This window comes from Musa acuminata, chromosome BXJ3-8 (genome assembly GCF_036884655.1).
Source record: "Musa acuminata AAA Group cultivar baxijiao chromosome BXJ3-8, Cavendish_Baxijiao_AAA, whole genome shotgun sequence".
Lineage (NCBI taxonomy): Eukaryota > Viridiplantae > Streptophyta > Magnoliopsida > Zingiberales > Musaceae > Musa > Musa acuminata.
This window is the reverse complement of record NC_088356.1, coordinates 45054200-45071759: the sequence shown is the minus strand read 5'-3', so window position 1 is coordinate 45071759 and position 17560 is coordinate 45054200. Positions and strand designations below refer to the sequence as shown.

At 38.4% G+C, this 17560-nt stretch overlaps 2 protein-coding genes across 5 annotated transcripts; one reads left to right on the top strand and one right to left on the bottom strand.

Annotated features, from left to right (window-relative positions):
• The first annotated feature begins 227 nt into the window (after positions 1 to 227).
• On the top strand, positions 228 to 7647 carry LOC135645966 (spermine synthase-like). The gene is made up of 12 exons (XM_065164956.1): positions 228 to 371; positions 462 to 663; positions 753 to 797; positions 1453 to 1529; positions 1641 to 1763; positions 2894 to 2998; positions 3077 to 3149; positions 3334 to 3405; positions 4772 to 4964; positions 5909 to 6032; positions 7060 to 7133; positions 7388 to 7647. The coding sequence occupies exons 2-12, from the start codon at positions 498 to 500 to the stop codon at positions 7416 to 7418; spliced, it is 1083 nt and encodes a 360-aa protein (XP_065021028.1). The 5' UTR covers positions 228 to 371; positions 462 to 497; the 3' UTR covers positions 7419 to 7647.
• Positions 7648 to 7828: 181 nt separating this feature from the next.
• Positions 7829 to 15349, bottom strand: LOC135645965 (uncharacterized). 4 transcript variants are annotated; one of them, XR_010498927.1, is made up of 21 exons: positions 14944 to 15349; positions 13964 to 14043; positions 13724 to 13810; positions 13261 to 13534; positions 13053 to 13109; positions 12888 to 12952; positions 12693 to 12776; positions 12536 to 12586; positions 12384 to 12446; positions 12238 to 12284; positions 12066 to 12135; positions 11915 to 11977; positions 10715 to 10804; positions 10586 to 10624; positions 10285 to 10512; positions 10117 to 10202; positions 9964 to 10012; positions 9745 to 9825; positions 9538 to 9631; positions 8188 to 8570; positions 7829 to 8101 (listed from the first exon to the last, which is right to left on the bottom strand). XR_010498927.1 is itself a non-coding variant. In XM_065164953.1 (21 exons), exons 1-21 carry the CDS (start codon positions 15332 to 15334, stop codon positions 8398 to 8400), a joined length of 2067 nt encoding a protein of 688 aa, XP_065021025.1. In that variant the 5' UTR covers positions 15335 to 15349; the 3' UTR covers positions 8116 to 8397. The 4 variants fall into 4 exon arrangements, 3 of the variants coding, with proteins under 3 accessions (XP_065021025.1, XP_065021027.1, XP_065021026.1); XM_065164953.1 differs by lacking the exon at positions 7829 to 8101 and having other exon boundaries at positions 8116 to 8570; positions 13261 to 13378; positions 13484 to 13534; XM_065164955.1 differs by lacking the exon at positions 7829 to 8101 and having other exon boundaries at positions 8116 to 8570; positions 13261 to 13378; positions 13484 to 13534; positions 14973 to 15227.
• Positions 15350 to 17560: the final 2211 nt, after the last annotated feature.

Sequence of the window (17560 nt, the reverse complement as noted above, 5' to 3'; positions counted from 1 at the left end):
TCAAGTCAAATCGAGACGTGGATCATTATCTTAGAGGAGCTGATGTCAACGCACGTCCCATCATTATTACTACTATCAATAAGCAATTGAATGAAATGTTCACTTCACCTATTTGATAATTTGGTTAGGACAAAAATATAAGAAGCAATTGAATGCATCATAATCAAAAAATGATCTCTTTGATACGTCCCCATAATCTAATATATGGGGCGAAGCATCTCTTTGATGCATCTGCGTGAGGTATATATATATATATATATATATATATATATATATATATATTGAGGGCCCTCGGACGGGCGTAGCCGCCGCCTTAGACATCGGCTCCTCCTCCTCTCCAAGCTTTACTCTCAATCGGAAGCCTTCGCGAGGTGTGAACCCTAATCGACGCTCCCCTCGGTTAGTTTGGAAGGTTGTCGATCGTGATTGACATTGATTTTGGTGTTCTTTGTCATAAAAAGTGTTAGTGCCTGGTGGAGCCCCGAAGAGGGGAAACGATGTCAACCGGGGAAGGTGCCACAGGAAACGAGTCCGATGCTCCCAGGGTGTTGGGGGAGGACGATCTTCCTCCCTGCTGCAGAAAGGCGAGAGCTTCGGCTCCCGAGTCCGAAGCCACGTGCCATGAGACGGTGGTGTCTGGGTGGTTCTCCAAGCCGCTCTCTGGTCGGTGTACCCTTTGCCATGCTTGGGTTGAGTGAATGCATCTTTCTGAATGTGTTTCTGCTTCATGACTTGTTCTGTCCCTTGTGCAGATACAGACGGCGAATTGGTGTACTTCAACAACCCCATGTGGCCTGGTAGTCTCTGTCACTTGTTTGAATTAGCATTCTCTTGAAACGAAACAGCTACTGCGCTTTTGCATGCATTTTTCAGTTGCCTAGCGGTTGACTTTTGTGACAACTCGGGGACTTTGTCCACGTTGACATAATAGTTTATTCCCAGTTCAGATTGTTGGTATAATAGTTTATTCCTACTTCAGCTGTGGTGTGTGTGGATACTTTTCAGCTTCTTTATGCGTTTTGTGGTTCTGTGACGTTTGTCATTTAGTTTTAGATAATGTGGGTGTCTTCATGCTGCGTTTTGCTTATTGAACAAGTGTGATTTACTTTCCAAGACTAGCTGTCCACTTTTGGTTCTACAACCATCAAGAAAATGAATGTTCCAGGCTTCTAAGCCGTCCAATTGGTATCCAGGATGGACTGATTGGTTATGTTACTTCTCTCTTTCTCTTATATGAATAAAGTCCACGCTCAAAATAGTAATGACGTTTTGCAGAGAAATGCCCCTTTTTGAATTGGTTCTTTGAAGCATATTATATTATGTTATATTATACTATATTATTATTATTATTTTTTGACGATGGTAATTTGACACTTTCCTTTAGATGTTTCACTATCAAATCATTCTGGAGATATATTCTTTAAGCTAATGAGTGTGAGTTACTAAATGTAGGAGAGGCACATTCTTTAAAGGTGGAAAAAATACTTTATCAGGGGAAATCAGAGTTCCAAGAGATTCTGGTTTTTGAGGTTCTGATTTTTTTATTTTTTGAAGCAAATGCATTAGACTTCTCTTTCTAAAGATAATGTTCTTTTGGTGTTTGATGTAGCTAATTAGCTATTTGCTAATCCTTTTTCCAGTCTTCAATATATGGAAACGTACTTGCTCTCGATGGCATTGTCCAATTAACTGAGAGAGATGAATGCGCCTACCAAGAGATGATTGCACACCTTCCACTTTGTTCAATTCCATCACCAAAAACCGTAATTTCTTGACCTAAGCTTTCCCAATATAAATCTACTTTGCAATATAATAAATACATTAGTCTACGATGCCAGTTGCTTTGTTGTTATGACCACTCACTGGGTTTTGTTTGCACATAGAACTGGAAGTATTTTCCATCCTTTTTTTTGTACTCATGTCCTGCAAAATATTTTATACATTTATTACTTAGCCGCCACTTAGTTCTTAATTTTTAACATTTATCTCCATTGGGTTTTTTTTTTTAAAGCTGGAGAAGCAGGTAAAGTTCTTTCTTCTAAAACTATGCTTTTATGAATGGAACTGTTGGTGCAACACATCCCTATGTTTTTCTAAAGAATCAGTCTATTCATGGTAGACATATTAGGTGGTTTGCAATAAATGCTCTTTGAAGAAAAAAGATATGATCATATGATTATGGTTAAATTTATTAATTTTTCTATCAACGTGGAGAAATAGTGCATTTTAATTTGTAAATGGTGGCTGATTCACCAAAGCTTGTTTTTACTATGCCTAGCCCAACATTTCACAGAAAGGATTTTCTGTAATCCTTTCTTCCACTTTTGAAAAATAGAAATATGTGATTTAAGTTACCATATTGGAGAACGATGAATTGGCTTCTTACTCACTGGTATTGTTCTTGACATATAGCAATTTTGTCAAATGAATGTTCCATGTTCTAGCATCTTCCTGTTTAAATTTGTCAAATTAATGTTATCAGCATCAAGCATGTCTGGTCACATTTGGATTCATACACTTGATAGATTTAAATTGAAAAGTTTGATGGACTGGTTATAATTTTCACATACTGTATGAAGTATCATATTTGAATTTTCACTCCAGGAAAATGTACCACTTTATTGGGGATGCTAAGCTGATGTGTAAAAGCGTTTAGTCTTATCTGATGCAATGCAAATTCATAATTTACAAATATCATGAACCTTGTCTGAGAGCAATGCAGGTAGAGTTTCACTAAAGCAGAAGTTTCTCATCATCTACATCATCACAAGCTGTTCAATTTGAATTATTTGTTGACGATCTTGAAAAGCATGAGATTTTGGCCTGTGTAGTGTTTCATTATCAGAATGATTTATGTTTTTCCCACCAAAAATTATTGAGTTCCTTATTGCAGGTCTTGGTCTTAGGAGGTGGTGATGGTGGTGTTCTTCGGGAAATTGCTAGGCACAGTTCTGTGGAGCACATCGATATATGTGAAATCGACAAGATGGTCATAGATGTATAGAGTTATACCCTTTGTCGGTGTATAATTTAGGATACATTTTGCTGCTTGATTATATGTCTCTTATCTCTGTAGGTTTGCAAGAAATTCTTTCCTGATTTATCTGTTGGTTTCGAGGACCCTCGTGTTCATCTACATATCGATGATGGTGAGCTGAAAATTTAGGCTTTGTATGGTTCTAATAACTTGATCACTTTATAGAAATAGTTTATTTTATCTTGTCATTCTTCATATGAAATGTATTTTTATTACAAGATTTTTTATTCCAGAAGTTAGCCTTTTGACCTTCCTAAAAGTTAATTTTGAATATCTATTCTATGGTCTTCATACAGCGGTTAAATTCATACGAGATACTCCTGAAGGGATGTATGATGCAATTATTGTTGATTCATCTGATCCAATAGGTTTGTTCCATGTCTCTTTTATTCATTCATATAGAGGTTTTTTTAATCTTAATCATGCAAGAGGGTGCATTTGGAGAACACATATGACATTATGTTGTGTGCTTGATAATGTTTTCGGGACATAGCAATTTTGTAAAAGTTTGTCTTGCAACATTGAGTAGCAGCAGAAAGTTGTTTCCAATTCAGTCATGCAGGGGTGTTAAACTGTTATCTGATGACAAAATCGTTTTTCAGTTATCATTGACTTGCCTTTCACTTGATTGAAAGATTGAAACAACGTAGAGGAAAAAAGAACATGTTGGCCTGCGATATGGAGTAGCAATTAATGTACTATAACATCTTATAATCTTCTTAATAGTTTTCCTTGGAAGACATTGTATATAAATGTTGCTAGCAAATCCAAACAACTTCTGTCAGAAAAAGGTGCCTTGTTTACATGCAGAAAGCATAGCAACACATATTTACAGTATTTTTTTCTGCCAATTGCATCCAATACATTATTTGTCCACCCTGTGCTGCTAAACCCTCTTTTATAAAGAGGGTTGGCCTCATCAGTTGTTTCGTTGGTTACTGCCTTTTTTGGTTGAGGAGCACTATGTTTTTTTAGTTTGCCTGGAAGAATTAACCAACCTGAATGCACTAAGAGGAGGCTATATAATGGGTGTTAAATAAATTAATTTGTTTCTGGTTTTTAAATAATTTGCTTGTCTAAGCCATATTTTGGTTATACTAATGCATTACATAGCAGTAGTTGCTGCAACTGCAGCTGTAGCCACAAATAGATTAGCTGCTTAGGGGTTTTTAAGAGAGGACTAAAAATATCCTTGTCAGTAGTCAACAAGGATATGCTATTAGGATGGCATATGCTATTAGGATTTTTAGAAACATTTCTTGATTTATCCATTCAGTTAATAAGCTCACTTGACAGAGAATACTTCGATTTTTTTGTTGGGTTCATCTTAATGGAAATTCTTGGATTCTTGGTTAACTTCTCTTTTTAGTACATTACAAGAAATCTGCAAGCCTCATCCTAACCATGTGGTCCTCCAAAGGGATCAAATTATGCTTAGAGGAGCTCTGAAGGATCAGACTGCCTCTTGACATATTGAGGTTTGCAAGGTAGGCAACACAATACGAATAACACAACTTTGACATTCTTAGAACTCTTTGTTTTACATCTAACCATAGCTTTGAGTATAATCTGGACTTCTTGGGATAAAACTTTGTTCTTTTTGTTTGGCTATAATTCTATTCTGTAAAGCTGAATAGTAAATGTTTGCATCAAATTTAGTTGTACCTTTTGGAGCTTTACAACAACTATTGGCGTGCACCTATTTACTTCATCATGACTATTTGGTGATTATAGGACCAGCTCGAGAGCTTGTTGAAAAGCCATTCTTTGAGATAATTGCAAGGGCCTTGAGGCCTGGTGGCGTTCTTTGCAACCAAGCAGAAAGCATGTGGCTGCATACACATCTCATTCAGGAAATGCTTTCAATCTGTCGTGAAACCTTCAGCACTGTCCACTATGCCTGGGCAAGTGTTCCTACATACCCTAGGTAGTTACATATGCTTTCAGGAAAAAAATCCATAATTTGATTTATTACAAAGTCTTTTGTGAATATTTTTTGAGAAAATGATTTCTGAACTGTGAACTGCTCGTCTACCATACAATAAAGCATCAGGTTCTTCTTGATAGAAAGCTCATGATATGGCAGGGAAAGCCTACAAGCTGGGCTTAGGTAGACTTATATCGTACTTTTGGTTTTTCATTTGCCACATGGCACTTTATGCAGCATTTTATTTTACTTATTTGGTGTTCCATAGTGGAGACATGAGACACTTCGTTCATCCAAAATTTCAAATTTTATTGTGTTGGTAGCCTGTTTTTTGTTATTGATGTTTTCCATCAATATTCTTAGACCGAGTATCTTTGTTCCCAAAAACCAATTTTAATCTCCTTATTCTTAGTGATCCTGATGAGTGCTTCAAGTTTGTCCCAGTTGCTTGCTTTGGGAAGTGTTCAGTTTTGAATTTAGAAGGTATTTCAATTTGTGCTTGAGAACCTAAATCTAATTTTACCAAATTCAACTTTCATTTCATGTATGTTCACTTTTTTTACTTGTTGCTAACTTCTCAATTTGATTTTTTTGATATTCCTGCTTGCGTTTTAAGTGTGTAGCTTTTCAGTAATAGTGTGCCAGGTAATACTAGTGCCTATCTTTATTGATTTCTTGATATATAGGATGATCAGACAATCAGATCCTCAGTCCTGGGTGATAGTTTTTTTGCTATAGTGACCTTTTCTTATGAATAATCATATTCTTAGTATTTTTTCTTGTTCACCCTATCCATTTCTCCATGTTCAAGCTTCTTTAACCATTAGGGTCATATTTTGTACAAGTCAAAGCTACATAAAATTACCATGATAGTTTGGATTCGCTTAATTTTCTTGAACCACATTTCAGTTAAGAATACATTATTGATCAAAATCAATATGCAGTGGTGTGATTGGTTTTCTGTTGTGCTCTACAAACGGCCCACCTGTCAATTTCTTGAATCCAATAAACCCAATCGACAAACAGGAGGTTGTTAAATACAAGGAGCTGAAATTCTATAATTCAGAGGTACCATTACTGTCTCAAACGCACACACATTCTTACTTCTTGGCTCATAATTTGTATTTTAACTATGTTTTTTTTCCTTTGATACTATAGCTTTGATGCAATTATCAGTTGTCCATTCGAGACCTGAATGATACTTGAAACATTCAATGATGTTTTAATTTTTACAAAGAAAAAAATTCAGTAACAGATTATGTACGAGGACCAAAACCTAAATGATACTTGAAACGTTCAGTGATGTTTACCATTGCTTTGGTGCAAGTATCAATGTTTATTTTAATGTTGAATGATAACTGAAACAATGATATTAATTTTTAAATCTCTGATACTCAAATTGATGAGTTACGAAGTATTATAATACCTCTAATCTGAATGGTCCAATAAATTTGATGACGATGCTAGAATTCTGAGTTGGATTAATCAAATAAGGATGTCAAGGGTTTAAGTTGGAGAGATTCTGGTACTGTAGTAGTTCCACGTCAAATAGGGGTTATGATTAGAGATATAGTATGTCAATCATTATTGATCCTCGAGTATGCCTCTTCTTGAATGCTCTTAAGGGACAGAGCCCACATGTTTTCAGTCCTGATCCATGACAGTTACTTTCAATCTATTGCATAAGTTGACCGGATAGAGTATATGGTATTGAAATTGCTAGTATTAAGAAAAGAAGGCTAAAACTACTTTTGTAAAATTCAAAAGTCTCAACAGTTTTGGACAAAACCCATGCAAGCCACTCCCCGCAGAGAGCTAGCTTGTGGGGAGACGGTATGTCTTTATTCAAAGAGATCTGTGAGATAAGTGTGGAAATTCGGTGACTGAGAAACAGGGACATGACCACCATCAGCTCAGGTTGATTTCTGAGTATGGATGCTCTCTTGTTTCTCTAATATATTGAAGCAGTATTTCCTTCTCTATCAACATTGCAGTTTATTGGTGAAAATGTTATGTTTCAATTGGCTTATGGCGTAAAGATTTTATCTTGTTCTCCACGGAGTTAAATCAGGTGAATTGTTCTTACTATTTGCAGGTTCACAAGGCTGCATTTGCCTTGCCAGCATTTGCTAAAAGGGAATTAAGCTCGTTTCTCTCGACACCACTGAGGTACATATGAATTTTACTGGTGTTCTTGTCTGCTGTGTTCTGTACTCGTATTTCTGCTGGTTGCCAAATAGAAGTTACAAGAGAGTTCATTCCCAGACATCCGATATTTGTGGACTCCATCCAATCTAGTGAACAATCTGAAGCATCGTTTCCAAATTTCCATATTCCACTCTGAATTGATATATCACTTTCAGCTTTGTTTTCTTTCCTTTGTTAGGGAAAATTTAAGTTAAACCTTCTTTTTAATCTCAAAGTGCATCTTTAACAAGGCAAGCGGATTGCTAAAAGAGACGCCATGGAGGAAACATATCTGCGGACGTGCATCTAATGGAACAAGTTCTTCAGCCGTCTGCCTGCAGATGTGATCTTTTGCCGATAACCATGACAGTATTTTGCAGATAGTGAGTTGGTTTAGGTAGTAATTACACTATGATTTCGGACTAAGTTGGCACTTTACAGAAGTGTAATCATTTGACAATGAAAGAGTTGAATTATAGTTTTTCATTGATAGTTTTATCTTGTTCTTGCAAGTTGCAAACTAAGTAAGTTGAAAGCAAATCATTTTATTCATCTGCTTTCCAGTCTATTGATTCTCCAAAACATTATTCTTTCATTCTCTGTTATATTATACGACTTCATTGGAGCCTACTGGTCAGCTATTTCTTAGCATTATTCACCATTGTCAACGTAACCGGTCAATGCAACTGGTCAACTCTCTCTTATTGTTGTCATCACAAAACGATTAATCCTTCGGAACACTCTCTAGCGTTGGTCTCCAGCACTCTTCCGGCGAGCAGCACATCCTCCACCGTCCACACTGCGAACCATGGCCTCCTTCCGGCGAGGAATTGTAGTTGCCGCAGCTTGACAGTCCTCCCTTCTCCACTGGCTCATTAGCCACATTAACCAAGCTAGGCAAGCAGTCCCCCCCTTATGTACGTGAGGGAGAGAGAGAGAGAGAGAGAGCACTGTGGACCGACTATAGACAATCATCAACACTAGTCATCAAATCATACAAAGTCAAATAACAGTCGGCGCTAGCGATTTACAAAACCTTGCTGTATTCATCTTCTTCTCTCAAGGAAATCAAACCGCAAGAACACAATGCTGCTCCTTGCTAAAACACTGGAACAAGCACCAGTCCATCGGTCGGTGAACCTTTTCACCTCACGACGACTGCACAGAGCAAATCAGACTGAGGAAGGACGAAGCTGACAAGAAAAAACCACAAGATCATGAAGGAACGACACACGGAAAAACCGGTTTACGCGTTAGACATGCACGCCGTTGCCGCTTGAATGGATTTGCCGTTGACTAGGCTCTTGGGGGATTTCTTCAGGCTCCCATTTTGGTAGATTTTGGGGGTCAAGAAACCATTGCTTGAAGGACGAGCCTGTAGCCAAGAATCCAGTTGTCTGCACGACGCCGCTATGAGTCCTGTAAGAGAATTTGTGAAGGAAAAGGAAGTATATTTTAGTTGATATGTAGGCTTGAAGTTGTTCCTTCAGAATTTGTAGGTCCTCAAGGAAACGCCTTTAATCTACTAATATGATGAAAAATCAAAACAAAATAAAGGAATAAAAGGAATATCTCGGAATCTAAAAACATGGACAAGTGAGTGTTACAATGTTGGAACATAAAATAACAAATGCTTACAAAGAGAGAATCATTTCAAGCTCAATCTTTATGTAAATGCAAATGATGAATAGGGATAAGAAAAGTTAGGTCTGAAGCTATTCACTAAGCTAAGAGCCACATTTTCTTTATATACAGATGAATCCTCTAACGATGTCAGCTAAGAGTCACGTCACATTTTAGCAAAATGGAAAAAAAGAATTAGCAGAGAGCAAGAGGAATAATAAATAAAGAAATTTACTAAAAAGTGAATACAATCTGCAAGCCCATCTTCTCACTAGCTTAAGATCTGCAATATATGTTTCAAAATTAAGTATCCTCATGCTAGCTTAAGGTCTCTAGTGGCAAAGAAATCCGTCTTTCAAAGTCGATTTCATCACCTCACACAACGGAGACAGAAGAGGGCCAAAATTCTTGCATTGAAAATGAGAATATGAAGAGTTCAAACTGCTTGCCAGTCAAGATCATGTCTTGTCATTGAAGGAAAGGCTACAAATATCTTCATCTAATTCCCTTGGCTTGTCAACTAGTATGGTAATAGTCCCATGTACGGTAACTAATAGCCAAAGATTGTCTGACATCAGTCTCAATCAGGTAACTAACCGTAAAGATTTAGCATACAGTTATTCTTTCAGGCCACCTCGTGTGCAAGCTCGGCAAGTTAAGTGAACATGACCACTTTATAATATGCATTAGTGGATCTCTTCTACGTTTGATTTAGAGCAAGATTAGGCATTAGTGTTATGCAAGTTCCAAAATTAGGCATTACCTAAGAAAACAGCAGAAGGCTTTCCAGGTCTGGACTTGAATTCCGGATGAAATTGCACACCGACAAAGTATGGATGAGCAGGCAGCTCAATAATCTGCATCACCATTATGAGAGATTAAGAAGAACCAAAAGGATGAGAGATTAAAAAGAACCAAAAGGAATATGAAGATCGTAAATGAAAAAAGAAAAGAAAGTCCTGATGAGTACCTCCATACGTCTTCCTGTCTCATCCTTACCAACAAAAGCAAGACCAGCCTTTTCAAATTCCGCAACCATAGTAGGATTTACCTGTGTAAATAATGATCAAGAATTCTCAAAACAAGAATTTTACTACATACAGCCTATAACATGACATTAGTAATTAACTTAGAAATTATGGTATAATATTTCACTTCTCTAATCAACAAAGTGAAATGGGGAAAATACCTCATATCTATGCCGATGCCGTTCATCCACAAAGCGGACGTTGCCATACCTTAAAGGTCAAAAGAAATTCTAATAATTATATCCTTTTAATAGACAAGTAAAAATATCATCTGAGTTATACAGATGGAAAGTCAAGTCATTTTCCGTGCTTACAACTTTGCAGATTTGCAATCAGCAACCTCAAAATAAGTCCTTCTTAATCCAAGTCTCATTGTACCTCCCATGTGAGTTTTGGAACCCTTATTGCCATTACAATATATATGAGGCAGTGCAAGATTTCCAGGAATGACAAGATGGAGAATGCAAAAAATTAATGATTACCTCTGGCATAAAAATAACAACTGGAGAAGTTGTAACTGGATCAAACTCTGTACTATTTGCCTCCTTCAAATTCATAACAGATCTAGCAAATTCAATGACAGAAATCTGCATTCCAAGACAAATTCCGAGGTACGGAACATTATTTTCACGGGCATATTTTGCAGCTAGAATTTTTCCCTGTACCCCTCTGTCTCCAAAACCTCCTGGGACTAGAATGCCGTCTGCACCCTGAGATGACAGATTGTTACCGTGGCTACAATAGAAAATTTAGGATTGACAGCTTAACCAGAAGCAAGCTTACCTTCAATAGCATCCATGCTGCTCTGTAAGCATCAGGTGCCTGAATAAAGAAAAATCTTAAAATCTTTGCAATGAAGAAATTCAGCAAGAGTTAGACTGAGGAAAGGTTTAAACAATCAGATCAGCGGACCTCTTTTCCAGTAGTTTCTTCAAGATCAGATGATGGGACCCAGTCAATAACAAGTTTTTTTCGACACACAACTGAAGCATGCAAAAGGGCCTGCGAGGATTCACAAAAAAGTCTGAAGTTTGAGCATGGAAGGGTCATAGGACGTCCAAAAAAAATCAGCTGATGCATTTTTAACTGACAGAAATGAGCATTAAATGATTCCTAATTACATCAAAGATCACCAGAAATTCACAATGACTCTGTATTACTTGTGGCAACAAAAAATTTTGCACATCATATGTAGTCCCAAAAGAAACCACAACAAATTCTGCATCATATCAAACATGTGTCAACCATCATGTGAACTGACAGTTGGACGTAGAAAGAGTGACCATTGCTGCTGACAGTGACTTATTAAATGTCATGAGCATAGGCGATGACGTAGGTGAACTTCCAAGAAGCTGTAATTAAACATTAAGGTAAAGCCAACTAGATTCTATAAACCATGATTAAGGTAATGAACCTTCTTAACTACTTCAAAAGAAGAATTAAAAGCTTGTTGATTTCACATGCCAACAGAGCATTAGTGAATATAATGCACCCATGGACTTGAACTCAAGAGTCAAGACACAAGCCAAAAAGAGACAGGAAGTATTTTTCTGTGGAATTCAGAAATATTTCTTATTAATTTTCAGATTTCAGAAGTTCAAAGTAAATTTCTTATTTTATGACTCCTCTTGCTACCAATTTCACTCATAACACTATTCCTTCTTGCAAGTGTTTACGTACCTGTCGATTGCTTTTGTTTTATACTACAAAGCTTTGACGAAGACCACTGAAACTGAAAGCTGATTCAAAAAATTTAACCTTATAGAGAGAAATGCTAAACTAGATCCTTGAAAGATCAATGACATGTGCAGTATCCAGAACTTCTGATCCTTGATATTGTTCTTAAGCATTTAAAAAATCTTCTTTAGATAAGGACAATGTCTTGTGACAGACAAGCAAACTTGGTTAGTTCATTGAGAAAGCCATCACAGGAAGTAGATGGAAGTGGAGGAAGCGTAAGAGCTTTAGTCTAAATATCTTGGTCCTGTTCATGGTGGCAACAAAAACAAGTACATGATAGAACAAATAAAATGAAGAACACAGATCTATCCAACTAACGGGCAAAATAGAAGGAACAAAGACATTACACTACTATATGATGCATGTATTCACCTTCAATACAGAGAGGTAAGAGTCAGGAAGACCAGTATATTTTCCTACCATAGCAATCCTGACCTGAAAAGTTAATGATAGTTCAAGTGGTAAGACTTTGGATTATTGCACTGGAATAGAAAATTAATAGAAGTGAAAGAAGGTAACCCACAGGATCATGCAATGTATCACAGAGTTTAGCTCGACCCATCCATTCTCCCAGCATGGGTTCTTTAGCACATCTGTATAAATTGAAGTTAATTCCTTTATGAGCTATACATCATGAAAAAGCAGCTGCTGAACTATAAAAGACATTCAGTAAGTGAGCCGTGTATCAGACAGACCCTCGAAGGTTCAATAGCTTCAGAAGAGATTCATGTGCCTTTTGTTCCTACAGATGAAGTGGTATGTTAATATGGATGTTAAGACAGATAGAAACAACTTTAGCAATGAATGAAATTCATGGTTTTTTCAACAAAATATACACTACCCTCAACAACAAAGGAATGTGCCAAATGTTTGTAACATCATGAAGAGTAATGATATTTGCTACCTGAAAAAAGAAACTGTTGATTGTTAGCATCAAATCTAGCAGCTTCACTGTGGATGGCATACAAGACAACAAGAATCTAAAAGATTTACCGGAACATGGCAAAACTGTGAAAGTTTTTCTTTAACATTTACATCCAGCGGCTGTCAAAAGCATCAAATGGAACATTAGATCAACACAGGAGTAGTAAAATAAAATCATAGCCTACAAGGAACACGCTGGAGTGAGGAGATAGAGTTTCTTAGAGACCTTATCGCTGCGGCAGGCTAGAAGATTTGGAATGAGCCCAAGTCCTCGTAATCCCCTGACACTGTGTTGGGTTGGCTTAGTTTTCTACAAGAATATAAATACAACATAATCCATGAAAATAGGATCATTATAAAACTTAGTCGCAAAGGACCCCTGTCAAAGCACTGAAATGTGTAACTGGTTTATGGACATTACCGGCTCCCCAACTGCTTTAAGAACTGGCACAAGACTAACATGAACCAGACAGAAATTACCAGGTCCTGTTCAAAGATGAGGGGAAACCTCATTTGTAGAGGAAGATGACAAAATAAGCTATTAAAATGGAAAGATATTAAACAGGTTCCTGCAGATTCTGCTCACCTACACGGCAAGAAAATTGACCCAAAGCTTCTATAAATGGCATCGATTCAATATCCCCTGCATCAAGAATGCCACTGTCAATATCATGAAAAACAAAATGGCTCCTGAATGCATACTAGGATGATTATGCAAGTATTCTACAAGTAATGATTCTCACTAGTCAGATGAGAATCAGTCAATCAAATATTCTAATACAACCAACATTTACCTATAGTTCCACCCAATTCTATCACACAAACATCAGCTGGTCCTTCTTTACCATCCACAGGTATCATTGCTACACGTTCAATCCACTCTTGTATAGCATCTGTGATATGTGGCACAACCTTAAACAAAAAAAAAAGGGGGAGAGAAAAACAACATTTCAGGTTTAGTAAGAAAATCTCCAGATTATGGCATGGAATTGGTTGATGGATCCAGGAAACACATACCTGGACTGTTTTCCCCAGATAGTCTCCCCTCCTCTCTCTGTCAATCACAGACTATCACCAGACACAAGAGACTATAAATCATTTTCATAAACAAAATGCAAAAAACAGTACAAAATGAGGGGGAAAAAATCAAAGATGAGATAAAAATCTCTCGTTGCATGGTTAATCGCATCTCAACATAATTGTTAATGCAGCCAATATTTTAGGACCATAAACATCTAAAGACCAACCGAGCAGCACCTGGTAGATTTTTCCGGTTGTGATATTGTTGTCACGGGTTAATCTGATATCAAGGAACCGTTCGTAGTTTCCTAGATCCAAGTCCACCTATTAGGGAAAAAAAGGAGGGCCGTCAGAAAAAAAGTAAAACTAAGCAAAAGAACAAAGATTTTCTGGCATGAAATCTGCCTACTTCAACGATAAAGAAGTCAGTTTCTACACTTGAATAGAACGTAAGTGGAAATCTCAAGTACTCATTACCTCACCACCATCATCTAGGACAAAGACTTCCCCATGCTCAAACGGAGACATCGTCCCAGCATCCGTGTTCAGATAAGGATCTGCGTAAGTCTCACAAAGGACAGCATTTCACCATCTTGATTGGAACTACAGAAACTAAGTGGCATTGCCACTGTGACGGACATTGAGACCAAAGACATGAAGACATTTTTATCTTTTTAATTTTTTTCCTTATTCCCTTTTTTTGGTGTAATAGAAATTGATGAAAACAAGCACCAGAAAAGAGGTGAGACAGAGAGCTCGTCTTTGAACTTCCACAGGAATGACTTTGTGAACCAAAGTGTACGTAGAAATCGATCAACACGAAGGAGAAAATGCATCCGGTGAAAACTATGTGACATGGAAAGAAGAACGACTGAAGCACAATCTTTGTTTCCAGATCACGACGTGCCAAAGCAAAAGCGCCAGGGCAGGCATCATCAACGAGGACTCGGCCCAAAAAGAATTCAAAGGATGACCATTGAAAGTCCTGCCCGTGCAGAAGAACCTTAGACGACGCAATATCCATTTCCCTGTTTCTTTCTCCGTTTCTTTCCTGGTATAAGAAGAAGCGCATCCCCTCACACAAAAGGGATCTCTCAAGAGGGGGAAAAAGAGAGTCGGCGTTTTCTCATCCTAACTTGGCATTGGCCACATAATAAACAACGAATTGGTGGGGAAATGATGCAAAGATCGCTCTTTTTCTTGCGTCATAATTTTAATGGATTTGCAGATAAAAATTGGATATGAACGTCTGCGAAAAGGCAGCAGACCAAGCGACCGAACATCCCGACGCCCCTTTTCGGAAAGAGGAGAGAAGCAAGAAAAGGGTTCTTTTGGCAGTAGAAAGCAATGCAAGGCAAGAAACAATCTTGAAGGATGGAAGTGAGGCCGACGTCAAAGATCCACCTCCTCAGAGAAAAAAGATCGTTTCTTTCCGACAGAAAGCGAACAAAAATCACCGTGAAGTTGGAGGAGGCGAGGCAAGCACCGATTTTTATGGAGGTGACGCGGAGGCCGCAGGCCTTGAGGATGACGCCGATGCTGCTGGCCGTTACCCCTTTCCCCAGCCCGCTCACCACTCCCCCCGTCACCAGCACGTACTTCATCTCTCTCTCTCTCTCGCTCTCTCGATATCCCCGGACAAGAAACGAGAGCCGCCAAACGGCAGAAACTCCCGCGGAGCAGAGAGCACGACGATGGTGTGAGCGCCTCTCCACACACACACACCCTCTCTCTTCCCTCTCTCCGCGGGTCGTTGCCGAAGAAGACGAACAGGATCAGCCGGAGGTGATGGGGATTACTTATAATCCACACTCTCAAAAGTGACCCCACAGAGTTATTTTTTATCATTTTCCTTTTTACTTATATTATTTAATAATAAGTGTCTCTTTTCATTGTTTTTATGAGTAATTTTTTTTTAAATATCTTAAGTTTTAAATTTTTTGATTGAGCATTTTTGGTTTCTTTCGTCCTCTTATTCGTCACTTTCTTAAGTTTTATTATCCTTGGCATCCACCTATCGTAGCTCTTTCTCCATCCTTGTCATGGTCTATTGTCTCCGATCGTATTCTTGTTTATTATTATCACTGTCTCTTCGTTTGTTACATTTGTCCTCGCCTCGGTATCAACCTTTCGCTTTTGTCTTATTTGTTATTATCGAGCTATAGCTAAGGTCTTTCTCCGTTATCTTAGCTCTCACTCTTGTCCATCACATCCTTACTACCAAGGCATCGTTAAGACTTTTGTCCATATATAGTTTCATTACTATCATTTCTCTTATTATCATTCGTCTCAAATACCTCTCAATGTGTCATCTTTGATGAGTACATCCTCAAACCTCTCTTTTACCTCTTAAATTCTAAGCCCCTCACATTAAAGGAGCATCCGAATAAGTTTTCACCCCTCATTATAACTTGATCAAGAGAGTGGAGCAATTTAAGAATGAGACCTATACAACTTTTAGCACAATGGACCATACAGAAAAAAGGGAGAGGACAAGTCATCATCTTCTTACTCTCTGTGTTTCTATCCTCTCTCGAAGTTATTGATCACATAGGAGAGACTAATGATTGACATAGCAAAAGTGACACTATGGTCACCTCCTTGCCCTCAAACTTATCCCCACCTCGACACCATCGAACAATGACAGGATGATAATGGTCGACGAGACAAAGATAAGAATAATATATGATGATTTTTCTAGATATTCAAAAAGAGAAATTAATTCGTTATTCTCCATCAAAGCTTCAAAATTCAAAGCTTAATTTTAAGAGTTTCTTTTATTGATGATGACTTTTTTCATACTAAAATTTGTTATGTTGTGAGATACTTGAGACTCTAAAATTTCTAAAATGCTTTCTCTCAAGAAACATCTAAATGAAAATGATCTTTTTATCTCTCAAACAGTTCCATGCACCGTGAAGTAATCAAAGAAGTTGCAAAGGGTTACATGTACCAATAAAACCACCGTCTTGAGGTTCTCAAATTTGATTACGTTTGTGATCGAGGTGATCTAAGAAAGAATGGTTCCAAAGCTTTCCTTTAGCTTTCAGCTGCACCAAAAGGTGATGTTACAGTAGTGGCTGATCATAAAACAATCAATCCTTGCCGTGATATTTACTTAAAGAGTATTTTTTGTTATTTGATTGAAATCACGTGCAATGCGGTGAAGATGGGACAGAAGAGAATGATAGATTTGTTTCTTCCCTAGAAAGAAAAGTAGGTATTCTTTCTTCTATATAATTATTCTTTATTGTACTCTAAATATAATTAAAAATGCATCAATAATCTTATAATTTCGAATCCATCATCATGATAGAACAAATAAATAGTCATCATCAGAATACTCGTCTCTTTGAAGTCATCATCATCATTTTGGTTCACGAATGAATGCTCCTTCGAGCTGGCGCTGACGGCCAAAATAGGGTACGAATCCACGGCGGCCGCAGTGCTGCGCTCGCCGCCCTGCACATGGTGGCGGGACCCCGTCGTCAGCGGGATCGCCAACACCGCTTGTGGGGGAGCACCGAATCTATGCCACTTGAGCGCAAGTGGTGGTGGCCGTATCTTGTGCCATATCTTAAAGGAACGGTCGTAACGGTCATTCCCGTGCCTCTGGATCTTCTTGTCCGCTGTCGGATGCTTCATTAGATTTCACCCCCCACTCCGCTCTTTGGCCCTATTACTGCCGCAAGCTACGACAGTTGCATATAAAACGGGCACGAAATATTATGCATGTGCGGGGACCGCCAATTTGGTCGTTGATTCCGTTACAGGCTTATCGTATTGCTTGAGATTAGTTATGGGTCAACGTGTACACATGGGTGGATGTCGTCGCGCCACGACGGCTGCGAAACGTGGTCCGGGTGATTCGGTCAGCCTCGATTTCGGCGTGTCCCGCTGTGGCGCCAAAATTGATCCCGTCGGTCCTCGAGACGTTGTCGGGGGGACAAGATTGGATACACGAGATTTGAGCACGTGGTCGACAGCCTTCCCGCCTCCGCTGTCAGACGGCGCCCGCCGTCACGTGCTCGGGCGTACCCTCATGAACCGCCCCGGCGGGCCCGACCGCATCCC

What these genes read in the sequence shown, in the direction of transcription:
- LOC135645966 (XM_065164956.1), top strand. Translation starts at nt 498, where the DNA reads ATGTCAACCGGGGAAGGTGCCACAGGAAACGAGTCCGATGCTCCCAGG. An exon ending in CAATTCCATCACCAAAAACC is followed by an intron (nt 1,764 to 2,893) that starts GTAATTTCTTGA and finishes TCCTTATTGCAG; the next exon opens with GTCTTGGTCTTAGGAGGTGG. An exon ending in TGATTCATCTGATCCAATAG is followed by an intron (nt 3,406 to 4,771) that starts GTTTGTTCCATG and finishes TGGTGATTATAG; the next exon opens with GACCAGCTCGAGAGCTTGTT.
- LOC135645965 (XM_065164953.1), bottom strand. Translation starts at nt 15,334, where the DNA reads ATGATAAAAAATAACTCTGTGGGGTCACTTTTGAGAGTGTGGATTATA. An exon ending in TTAAAGCAGTTGGGGAGCCG is followed by an intron (nt 12,777 to 12,887) that starts GTAATGTCCATA and finishes ATATTCTTGTAG; the next exon opens with AAAACTAAGCCAACCCAACA. An exon ending in CTTACCTCTCTGTATTGAAG is followed by an intron (nt 10,805 to 11,914) that starts GTGAATACATGC and finishes GAATCCTCGCAG; the next exon opens with GCCCTTTTGCATGCTTCAGT.